This window comes from Rana temporaria, chromosome 6 (genome assembly GCF_905171775.1).
Source record: "Rana temporaria chromosome 6, aRanTem1.1, whole genome shotgun sequence".
Classification (NCBI taxonomy): Eukaryota; Metazoa; Chordata; class Amphibia; order Anura; family Ranidae; genus Rana; species Rana temporaria.
In genome coordinates this window covers 150376636-150389540 of record NC_053494.1, presented here as the reverse complement: position 1 = coordinate 150389540, position 12905 = coordinate 150376636, and the positions used below count along the sequence as shown (strand labels likewise).

Sequence of the window (12905 nt, the reverse complement as noted above, 5' to 3'; positions counted from 1 at the left end):
AAACGATTTTTGATGTGAGAGGCTTCCTGTCCCATGTTGTTATGAAGCTACAATGGCAAGAAAAAGTATGTGAATCCCTTGAAATTAACTGGTTTTCTGCAGTAAATAGACAACACAATGTACTTAAGCTGATAACACAAATAATTCTAATTTCTCATGTCTTTTTTTTGAGCAAGCCCATTAAACTTTGACAGATCTAGAGGAAAAAGTGCATAAATTCTTGGTTAATAGCTGGTCGAATCCCCCTTTGGCATGAGTAAGATCTCTGAAAAGGTAAATGTACACCCTAACTCACAAAAAAGATCTCTCTGAAGACATACGATTACGAGTAGTTGATCTGCACAAGGCTGGAAGGAGATACAAAGCAAATCTCAAAGTGTTTAGGCATCAATCAGTCCAAAGCAATACACATTTTCTATAAATGGAGTCTGTTTAGTACTCTGGCTACTCTTCCTAGGAGTGGGCACCCAGCCAAGATGATTCCCAACTCAGAATTCTCAGGTTGTGAGGACTTTGGGCCAGGTTGTGGATGGTTTTGTAAATTACTGTTCGTATCTTGAAATTAATTTGTTGGCCAATGGGGGGGATTGGCAGAGAGGGGTAGCAAACGCTCAGTGGTTTGTAAGGTGGATGAGCCTAGCAGCAGTGTTCATGATGAACTGAAGGGGGGATAGCCTATTTTAGAGGTAAGCCAATGAGGAGGGAGTTGCAGTAGTTGAGGCAAGAGATGATCAGGGAGTGGATTAGAAGCTTTGGTTAGGAAGGGGCTTATCTTGGAGATATTGCGGAGGTTGGGACGGCAAGCTTTGGACAGGGATTGAATGTGGGGCCGTAAGGATCGTTCAGAGTCCAGGATTACACCTAGGACTTTGGCATGCAGGGACGGGTTGATAGTTGAGTCGTTGATTGGACAAAGGTGCCCATGATTGGACACCGGCTTGTGATTTTGTTTTTGTTTGATAGATTGGGCAAAAGACTGATATACAAATGAGACTGTTGTATCTTAGTTTGTAATAGTGAAAAGGCATTGGTTTTTGGATTGTAGTAATTTCAGAGTAATGAGACTTGTTTGAATATAAAAAATTATGAGATGACCACTCAGATTGTAAAACTGATTGTAAAACTGCTGTAACGTAAGATGTGTGTGTATGAGTTGAGCTCTTTGTGTTTTAGCTAATGATGAGGAAATGTTGCTTCTATGAAGATGTTGAATGCATTTTGTTTTCTCTGTAGTAAATGTGACAATGTTTTGTTAACGATGCGTTCATTTCCTTTGAGGAATTGAAGGTACGGTGTGGTGTGATGTTTTTCAAATATCTGTTATTTTGTCATGCCATCCGGGCACAATTTACATATCTGACCCAGGAGCTCACTGAATCACCTCTGGAGTTGTTACTGTCATATCTGGACATTGAAAAGCTGGTTACGATTATTAATTTTCGCCTGCAGTCTGCTGGGGTTAAACCCACCAGATTGCTCATCGGAAATGAGAAAAGGAAATTTCTGGGCTGTCCGAGGAGGGGTGGGAGGAGGCCTCGGAGGGCTGCTTTCTGGACTTTATTGGGTCAAACGATCAATATGTACAGTTTAAATTTATACATCAGTTGCACTATACTCATGCCAGTCTCGAATGGGTTACCGTATATATACTCGAGTCTAAGCGGAGTTTTTCAGCACATTTTTTGTGCTGAAAATGCCCCCCTCGGCTTATACTTAAGTCACCTTTTGCGCCTGATCTCCCGGACTTTGGGGACCCGCTACCGTCCGGCCGTAGGTCCCCTGGATCCTAATCTTCCTCTACAAGTGTGCAAAGTTTGTTGTCTGGGGGACCTACAACTGGGGAGCACCGATTTTTCAAAGCCAGGTACCCCTTCCATAGACTCCCATGTTAAACGTCAGTCGCGGCATGGGCACAGTGTGGCATGGACACAGTGAGGCATACACATGGACACAATGAGGAAAAAGTGAGGCACAGTGAGGCATGCAGATGGACACCCTAGGCTTATACGCGAGTCAATAAGTTTTCCCATTTTTTTGTGGTAAAATTAAGTGCTTCGGCTTATATTCGGGTCGGCTTATATTCGAGTATATACGGTATGTTTCTGCCGCTTCCTGTTCCAGGTGCAGCTCCACGGATGTGGGGTTACATGCATATGTTTTGGTCATGTCAAGTCTTGTCAACATATTGGAAGGACTTATTTTCTTTTTTTTTTTAGGACATCCTACATTTACCTGTACCTTGCACTCCTGAGGTTGGAGTGCTGAACGACTTCCTACACAGGACCCATACTCGAACTCTTGTGCGCATATTATTGTTTTATGCTGGGAAATTAATTCTGTTGCACTGGAAATTCTCTGGATATTCAAATGTATCCTATTGTAAACAAGGTTATACCCATCTTCAAACTTATTTAAAATAGTAGTCCTAAAAAGTTTACTAAGATCTGGAAACCCTGGCTCTATATTGCTGATTCCTTCTGGAACGACACTCTGCTCTCCCAACAATAGTGGGGCTCTGTTCTTAGTTTGGAGTGCTGTGTCTGTAGGTTGCTGAGTGCCGGTTGTGCTTTTTCTATCCTGGTCGGAGGGTGTGGAAGAGGTGAGGTTTGAATGGTTGCTCATCTGCTATGAATGGGTGTGTGTATATGGGTGTGATTGAAGAATGAATGTTTCTATACTGCATATCGCTCTAAGTTTTTATGTACTTGGGCTCTGTGAGGTCCACATATATTAACCCTGCTACACCTTTTGTTCAAGTTTTCCTCTGTTGAGGAATCTGGGTTCTTAATATTTAAGCATTACTAATTAGCCCTTTCGGGCTACTGTTTTTGTACTGTGATTGTTTCCTGAGATACACCCATTTATGTATGCCTGTACAATCGTTTTGAAGAAAATCAATAACCAAATATTTAAAAAATAAATTATGTGACAATGTTACCTAAATTAAGACAGAAAGATAATGCCAAGTATGGCTGATTTGTCAAATAAGTTTTGCTACTTATGTTTGAGAGTTTAAAATTGGAAGAGATAAGTAATCAAATTAAGGTGAAAGTTCTGTAAAGTGGCAATGTATACGAGAAAGATAGAAGCTTTTGTAGAAAGTCTTTGTATGTTTAAAGGGGTTGTAAACCCTCATGTTCTTTCACCTTTATACATCCTTGACCCCAGAACAGGAGGATCGGGCCACTCTGCTCAAAACGAGCTGCACAGTGGAGGCAAGTATGAAATGTTTGTTATTTAAAAAAAAAAAATATCCTTTACAATCACTTTAACTGAGAAATCATTTGTAGCAGAGGGATTTGACCCCCTCCCTTACATATCGTGTGTGTGTCTGTATAAAAAGGATGACAGGCTGACAGCCATCCCTCCCTCCTTCGATGGAGATATCCTGTGTGAGGGACTGTGTCTGTGAAATGTAGGATAATGTGTTCATTTTTGACCAGCTATGAAATAACTAGTATAACGTGAGGTTTAAAAGTAGGTAATTAAAAAAAAACCGTAAAGGAAGTGTTTATGTTGTATAAATAAAATCCTAGTTGAAATGATTCGTTTTTGCTATGTAACTCTAGGATTATAAGAAAGAAAGAAAATAGCTGTTAGAAAATTGCTTAGAACCCCCAAACATATTACATTACATTCTAACAAGTCTTAATCCAATCTACTAATGCAATTAGGCATCAAAAGGTATAATCTGGATCTATTTTTTATTTGAATTCTGGATCAACTCCATAATTAACACAGAACCAAATTTCAACTTAAGATTCCAATAATAAAGAAAGCCACAGTCTTGCAGGGGGAACCACATAGCTAGTGTGTACAAATCTTCTAGAAAGCTCATTTTACTTGTCTCTACTGTCTCAGGCATACCTTAGAAATCTCTCCTCTTGCAATAGTGTCCTCAGTGTATCAATATCCCCCACACAGGCAGCATTATGTAGCAGTGTGTCCTGACACTGCTCCAGCTCATGGTCACAGTACTGGTCCTGCAGCCAGGCTTTCAAGTTGCGTCCTGCAAAAGGTACAAATGATTAATAGATGACAGTAAAAACACAATCTTTTCACCTCAAACGAGGAGCATCAAGGAATTCATATTTTTTTTTTATTTTTTTACAATCAAAGGTGCTTTACTGTTGTCATATCAGGTAAAACACGGTATACAGACTGACATAAAACAAAACCAAATACATTGGTCTTAAGCAGTAAAACGGAGAATAAAAGGTATTTCCAGTAGTACATCGATCTTACCGAACGAATATGTTGAAATTAGAGGTCCATGGGGCCCATACCTTGTCATACTTCCACTGACATCCTCTATTCATACATGTAATTCTGTACATAGGCAGGGTAGCGTTAATCATTGCTTCCCAGGAGGAGAGGAATGGGGGAGATGGTGAGATCCATTTTAGCAGAATCTCCTTTTTTGCGGAGAATAGGAAGTAGATCAGTATTTTTTCATGGTGTGAACCCCCCCCAGTAATGCTAATTCCGGGACCACTGGAAGGGACTGCTGTAACCTAGTATTTCAGCTGACCAGTAGGATGATCTAACCGGGCAATCCCAGAACATATGGATAAAAGTCTCCACCTGCGTTTTTACATCTAGGACAATTGGGATCCCTATCCGGGAATCTGTGGTGTGTAGTAGATCCTATGGAGGAAAGGAATGCATACATATATACATACAGTACTGTGAAAACATTTTAGGCAAGTGTGAGAAATTGTTGTAAATTTAACCACTTAAGCCCCGGACCTTTAGGCAGCTAAATGCCCAGGCCAGGTTTTGCGATTCGGCACTGCGTCGCTTTAACAGACAATTGCGCGGTCATGCGACGTGGCTCCCAAACAAAATTGGCGTCCTTTTTTCCCCACAAATAGAGCTTTCTTTTGGTGGTATTTGATCACCTCTGCGGTTTTTATTTTTTGCGCTATAAACAAAAATAGAGCGACAATTTTGAAAAAAATGCAATATTTTTTACTTTTTGTTATAATAAATATCGCCCAAAAACATATAAAAAAAAAAATTTTCCTCAGTTTAGGCCGATACGTATTCTTCGACCTATTTTTAGTAAAAAAATTTCGCAATAAGCGTTTATCGATTGGTTTGCGCAAAATTTATAGCGTTTACAAAATAGGGGATAGTTTTATTGCATTTTTATAAAAAAAAATTTTTTTACTACTAATGGCGGCGATCAGCGATTTTTTTCGTGACTGCGACATTATGGCGGACACTTCGGACAATTTTGACACATTTTTGGGACCGTTGTCCTTTTCACAGCAAAAAATGCATTTAAATTGCATTGTTTATTGTGAAAATGACAGTTGCAGTTTGGGAGTTAACCACAGGGGGCGCTGTAGGAGTTGGGGTTCACCTAGTGTGTGTTTACAACTGTAGGGGGGTGTGGCTGTAGGACTGACGTCATCGATCGAGTCTCCCTTATATAAGGGATCACTCGATCGATACACCGCCACAGTGAAGCACGGGGAAGCCGTGTTTACATACGGCTCTCCCCGTTCTTCAGCTCTGGGGAGCGATCGCGCCGTCGTCCCGGATCGCTCCCCGAGGGAACCCGACCGCCGCATGTAGCGGGGGGGCCCGATTGGACCCCCCACCCGCTAGAAGGCAAGGGCGTGCATGTACGCCCATTTGCCTGTACGTGCCATTCTGTGGACGTACATATACATGCGGCGGTCGGGAAGTGGTTAAGAATACTTTCAGAAATAGAAGTGTTAATAGTTTATAATTATCCATTAACAAAATGGAAAGTATATGAACAGAATGAAAATCAAAATGGCAGATGGATTCCAGGAAGTAAATGCTACATGAATAATTTGCCCTTACTCAATATGGCCATGGCCGAAAATGCTAGGGGGTGTTTTTCAAGGGATTCCTCAACAAAATAAAGCATAAAGTCAGATGGATGGGGTAGTTTGCTTTGAATATTAAAATGTAATCAAATTGCATTTTTGGTTTCTTGTGCTCAGATGCAGTGAAGATCTGCTTTAATTTACAGAATTTTTTCACACCTGCCTAAAACCTCTGCACAGTAGTGTCTTTGTTATGTCCCCTTGCCGCTCTGTGTCTCTCAGGTGCTGCTGGCAATTCTGCCAGTATCTGCTCAGCAAGTTACACACACAGGCCGATGTACTACTTAACCAGAGCAAGGTTTATTACTCAGAACATTATGGCATTCTTACATGGAGGAGTCTTATTCCAAACAGCTTCTGTCCTTATCAGATGTAATACCTTCTCAGCCTCATGTGTCTGCTTCCAGTTCCCCTCACACACTGTCTGACTTCCTGGTACAGCTCCTCCTCCCCCATCATGCATCAGGAGAAAGAGGGTAAAAGTCACAGTGATCTATCACAAACATCACACCTCCTTTCCTTCCCCAAAAAAAAAAAAAAACATAACAAGAGAACAAAACGTTGAACACATAACATAACAAGGCAAGCGAGATCAGTTCAGCAAGTAGTATCTCCAACTCAGTTCTGTGATTTCCGCAGCACTTCATGAGCCCTTTGTCTCTGTTCCCTGACCTCCAATGTGTCCCGTAAGATTTCAGCACTTTGCCAGCGAGGCGTTTGACGTCTTTGACGGGTAGACTTACGAAGAGGCACAGCACCGGGAGGGATAGAGTCAGTCAAAGGTTCTGGAGATGTCAGTGGGCGTCCCACAGACAAATCAGTCTCTGTAACTCCAGGCACATGTCCGGGCTCCTCAGGAATATGGTCACCAACCGGTTCAGGGTTTGGTTGTAAACTTGTGGGATCATGCCAGATACCATGCCATATGTCACCAGCAGAGTTCAGAGTAGACTCTGGTGGGTGGTTAGAAAGAGGGGTCGGGTTTGTCACTAGTGGCCGACAAATGCGTTTCCTCAATTGTGAAAGGTGTCGCCGAACACAAATGCCTTCCTTCAGGCGGACAAGGTACATTCTTCTGCCAAGAGTTCCATCAATAACGCCAGGAAGCCAAGGAGGCAAAGCTCTGTAATTCCGAGACCATACAAGATCACCGGCACGGAATCCCAGACGGCCCGGCGGAGGAGGTGTTGGTGACTGTTCCTGCGGACGAACTAAATCAAGTTTGGTGCGGAGATGCCTGCCAAACATAAGAAAAGCCGGTGACAGCCCAGTAGTAGCGTGTTTCGTGTTACGGTACATGATCAAGAATTCCAGCAGCTTCTCTTCTGACAGTCCAACCTGGTCCAGAGTGGACAGTAAGTGCTTCTTAAATGTCTGCACAAATCGTTCTGCCAGCCCATTTGAAGCTGGATGATAAGGAGCTGTTTTGTAGTGTTGGACGCCCAAGCCACTAAGGAAGGATTGAAACTAATGCGATGTAAATTGAGTTCCATTGTCGGAGACTATGGCTGTTGGCAAGCCATATTGAGCAAAGAGCTTCCTTAAGACTAGAATGGTAGCAGCTGAGGTAATAGAAGGCATTTGAAAAACCTCCTGCCATTTTGAATGCGCATCTACCACGATCAAATACATTTTACCCTGGATGGGGCCAGCAAAATCAAGATGGAGTCTGGACCACGGTTCTGTTGGCCATGGCCAAGGTTGCAGGGTTCCTCTCTTTTGGGGTCACTGGGCTTGACAGCACCCAGGACATTGAGCAACATAATCTTCAATTGCTGTATCCATTTGTGGCCACCAAACATAGCTCCGGGCTCGCTGCTTCATGCGCACCACACCAGGATGGCCTTCATGCAGTATCCTTAGCATGGTTGATTGCAAGTACTGGGGTACAATCACTCTATTGCCCCATTGTAGGCAACCGGCATTAGTCACAAGCTCACATTTTCTGGCAAAGTATGGACGAAATTCACCTGAAACTCTCTGGCCATCCAGTCTGAACATAAGAGAATATCTGAGACAGGAAAGGATCTGTGGCTGTATGTCTGGCAATCAGGGAGGTGGACATGCAAGATTGTAGCCTGTGTACTTCCACTACACGTATCTCTCTTAGTGGGTGGTCTCCAAGTGGCAATCTGGAAAATGCATCTGCATTGCCATGGGTATCATGGGAGCGGTATCTGATAGAATAAGCATAAGCTCCTAAAAATAAAGCGTACCTTTGTAAGCGAGATGCGGTTGTTGTAGAAATTCCTTTCTGAGGGTTCAGTATTGACAACAGAGTTTTGTGCACAGTGATAAGTGTGAACTCCCGACCATAGATGTATGCGTGAAATTTTTTTGTGGCCCATACAATGGCCAAAGCTTCCTTGTCAATCTGGGAGTAGTTTTGTTCTGCTGAGGTTAAAGACCTGGAGGCAAAAGAAATGGGGCGCTCCGTGCCATCCGGCATGACATGGGAAAGCACGGCACCCAGTCCATAAGGCGAGGCGTCACAAGCCAGGATGACGGGTTTCTTTAAATCATAGTGGACCAGAACTCGAGAAGACAGAATGAGTTCTTTAGTAAGCCGAAAAGCTTCTTCACATTTGTCTGTCCATATCCATTTAGCTCTTGCATCCAGTAAGCGATGTAATGGGTAGAGCTGGTGTGCTAGGTTCGGCAAGAAAGTAGTAATTTAGGAGGCCAAGGTAGGACCTGAGCTGGGTGACATTCCTGGGGGTAGGGGCATGGGTAAGGGCTTTAACCTTTTTTTCAGTAGTGTGTAACCCATGTCGGTCCACCGTGTGGGCACAAAACTCCAGTTGAGACTTGAGAAATTCGCATTTTGAAAGATTGACACGTAAACCATACTTTTGGAGTCTCTCTAGCACAGCTTCAACATTCTTTCTGTGTTCTTCATCAGTGGGACCAGTGATGAGCATGTCATCCAGTAGACATTGGGTGAAAGGTATTCCTGCCAGTACCTCATCCATGATCCGCTGCCAGATGGTTGGAGCTGGGGCTATGCCAAAAACCATGCGGTTATACTGGAATAATCCTTTATGAGTATTAATGGTCAACAGATGGCGTGAATCTGGGTGTACTTGCAGTTGCAGGTAAGCTTGCTTTAAGTCTATTTTTGTAAACTTTTGCCCCCCAGCCAGTGAGCCAAATAAATCTTCAAGTCGAGGCAATGGGTATTGATCCACAAGAAGTTGGTTGTTCAGAGCTACCCTGAAATCATCACAAATCCTAATGTCTCCATTCTTTTTCTTGACAGGCACAATTGGTGATGCCCATTCACTTCTATCCACTTTCGTTATGATCTTTTCAGCCAATAGTTGGTCCAGCTCTGCTTCCACTTTCTTCCGCAAGGCAAAAGGTACTGATCTTGCCTTACAAAAACGAGGTGTAGCACCAGGCTTCAAGAGGAGGTGGGCCATCTTTCCTTTTACGGTGCCCAAAAAGTCCTCAAAAACCTCTTTAAAACGTGACTTCAGGGATTCCACCCAATGGTCTACTTTAGAAAGCAATGTACATTGGGCAATGGTAAAAGGAGGCATGCCCAGGGCTTTGATCCAGTCCCTTCCATACAGCGGAGGACCTCCATTCCTTACAACATAAAGGCGTAGACTTTGACTGCGGTTGCCTAATGTAACAAGGGGTTTTTACATAACCCAAGGGCTGTAGTAGTTCCCTGCTGTAGGTTTGTAGTGTGAGCTTTGTAGGTTTTAGCGGCAGGGACAGACCCGATGCCTTTAAATCAGTCCATGAAATGACAGACACAGCTGCCCCTGTATCAGCATCCATGGAGACAGGACAGCCATTGAGTGTGACATCCACTTTAATCGCAGGAGTACTCCCAGCTACTCGAAACAGTCCAACATGCTGGACACAGGTCTCCTCATCAGAGCTGAAACCGTTATTGTCCATATCCACACGGAATGTCTGTTTACGTCTATCTTTTGTGGTAGTGTTCGGGGAGCGAGAGCTGCGGCAAACGCGCCCAATATGACCAGTCTTTCCACAGCGAAAACAAACGACATCCTTGAACTTGCAAGCAGGCGCACTGTGAGTAGTGTTACCACAACGGTAGCAAGTCGGGGTCCCAGAGACAGAAGAATTAGGGTGGCGAGGTTTAAGCTGAGTGGCAGGGGACTGGCGTCTCGAGCGTTGAGTGATAGCAGTGTGGAATATTTCCTCACCCTGGCTTGCAGGAGTTGTAGGTGGTGCCTTTAGTAGGGTGGCGTCCCGTGTTGCCAACTCCATGACCGTAGCAAGGTCAGTGGCTTTCGTCAGAGTCAAGTCGGGTTCTGTGAGTAAACATTTCTGTATGGCTGGGTCGCAGAGTCCCATGACGAACATGTCACGGAGAGCTGTCTGTAGGTAGTCTCCAAACTGACAAGTGGCAGCTAGTTTACGTAAAGCAATGATATATGTCTTTATATCCTCCCCGGCCTGCTGCCTTCTACTGTAGAATTTAAACCGCTCTGCGATTTCTAACGGCTTCGGGTTGTAGTGTGTATGTAGCGTCTGAATTAACTCAGGCAGGGGCTTAGAGGCCGGCTTGTCTGGAGAAACAAGGTCTCTGAGGGTTCCATATGCAGCTTGACCCAATGCAGTGAGAAAAACTGCAACTTTCTTTTTAACAGTCACATTATTTGCTTCCATATACTGTTCCAGCCTCTCCACCCAGGAGCTCCATGACTCAGCTGCAGGATCAAATGGTTGAATAAACCCTATGAAGGCCATGTGTGCTAAAATCCACAATCCTCGTCGCCACTGTTATGTCCCCTTCCCGCTCTGTGTCTCTCAGGTGCTGCTGGCAATGCTGCCAGTATCTGCTCAGCAAGTTACACACACAGGCCGATGTACTTCTTAACCAGAGCAAGGTTTATTACTCAGAACATTATGGCATTCTTACATGGAGGAGTCTTATTCCAAACAGCTTCTGTCCTTATCAGATGTAATCCCTTCTCAGCCTCATGTGTCTGCTTCCAGTTCCCCTCACACACTGTCTGACTTCCTGGTACAGCTCCTCCTCCCCCATCATGCATCAGGAGAAAGAGGGTAAAGGTCACAGTGATCTATCGCAAACATCACAGTCTTTGTGTGTACATGTCTAACCACTGGCAACAAAAGTGAGTACACCCTAAGTGAAAATGTCCAAATTGGGTCCAACGTGTCAATATTTTGTGTGGCCACCATTATTCTCCAGCACTGCCTTAACCCTCTTGGGCATGGAGTTCACCAGAGCTTCACAGGTTGCCACTGGAGTCCTCTTCCACTCCTCCATGACAACATCATGGAGCTGGTGTTCTTTGCCATGAAGTGCTGCCATGTTGAACTTGCATTGACCAGTATGAGAGAGTGAGAGCGATAACACCAAATTTAACACACCCGCTCTCCATTCACACCATGAGACCTTGTAACACCAATGAGTCACATGACACCGGGGAGAGAAAATGGCTAATTTGAACTAAGTGGTGTACACACTTTTGTTGCCAGAGGTTTAGACATCAATGGCTATGTGTTGAGTTATTTTGAGGGGACAGAAAATTTACACTGTTATACAAGCTGTACACTCCCTACTTTACATTGTAGCAACGTATGGGGGTTATTTACAAAAAGCAAATCCACTTTGCACTGCAAGTGCACTTGAAAGTGCAGTCGCTGTAGATCCGAGGGGGACATGCAAGGAAAAAAAAAAAAAATCATTTTGACTTGCACGTGATTGGATGATAAAATCAGTAGAGCTTCTCCTCATTTCAGATCTACCCCTCAGATTTACAGCAACTGCACTTTCAAGTGCACTTGTAGTGCAAAATGGATTTGTCTTTCGTAAATAACCCCCACTGTGTATATATTTTTTTTCAGTATCTCACAAAAGGGATTAGACCCCTCACATTTTTGTAAATATTTCGGGATGCAACTTATATAGGGACATAATTACATTATCCCAACACCATTTTGTCTCCAAGTCTCGTAGCCCCACGCTTTGGGCATACCGCCACCTTATATATGCCTTTATCGGCTATAAGTACTTTTTTTGTGGAATAAAAGTATATATTTAGCCCTGTGACGTGTCCCAGAAGATTGTAGGGGGGGGCGAACTGCCTTCTGGCGCCTGTGAAAACTAGGTATCTGCCCCCCCCCACCAAAAAAAAATGACATGTCAAGTGACGAGTACAAGTACTTAAAGCCATTGCATTTTTGGGTGGAAAACCACTTCATTACTGGGCACTTAAACCCCCTTCGTGCCCAGACCAATTTTCAGCTTTCAGTGCTGACGCATTTTGAATGACAATTGCGCGGTCATACAACACTGTACCCAAATTATATTTTTATAATTTTTCCCACAAATAGAGCTTTCTTTTGGTGGTATTTGATCATCTCTGCGATTTTTTTTTTTTTTTGGCGCTATAAACAAAAAAAGACAGAAAATTTTGAAAAAAAACACTATTTTTTTTTGTTATAATAATATCCCAATTTAAAAAAAAAAAATTATATGTATAAATGTGACTGGCAGGGAAGGGGTTAACACTAGGGGGTGAGGAAGGGGTTAAAATGTATTCCCTGGGTGTGTTCTAACTGTGTGTGGAGGGGGACTGACTGGGGGAGGTGACCGATCTGTGTCCCTATGTACACAGCATCGGTCTCCTCTCTCCCTGCCAGGACGTGGAGCTTTGTGTTTACACACAGAGCTCCACGTCCCTGCTGTCACCGCCGATCGCGAGTACCTGGTGGACATCACGGCCGCCTGGCACGCGCATCGGCTTCCCAGCGATGTGCCGGGCACAGTGTTTCACAGCGGCGCGCACGGGGAATGTAAACAACAGGATGTCCATGGACGGCCACCCGGCACTTGAGAGCCGCGCTGTGGACGTCTTTCGTCTATAGCGCGGCCCTCTAGTAGTTAAGTACTACTACGCTCCTAGCAGATCATTGAGATCTGCTAATCGGGCCAATGTGATCATCCCTAAATTCAAAAAAACTAAATGCGGAGGGAGGACATTGGATGTACAAGGAATTCCTTACCTCTATATATGAGACTTGAGAATG

At 43.8% G+C, this 12905-nt stretch overlaps 1 protein-coding gene across 1 annotated transcript in view; it reads right to left on the bottom strand.

The window, feature by feature from the left end:
- The window catches only part of ASB1 (ankyrin repeat and SOCS box containing 1), a 64380-nt gene that overhangs the window by 19695 nt on the left and 31780 nt on the right, over positions 1–12905 (bottom strand). The window contains exon 2 of the mRNA XM_040357574.1: positions 3868–4009. Coding sequence (XP_040213508.1) covers positions 3868–4009 — 142 coding nt within the window. The remainder of the gene's footprint in view (positions 1–3867; positions 4010–12905) is intronic.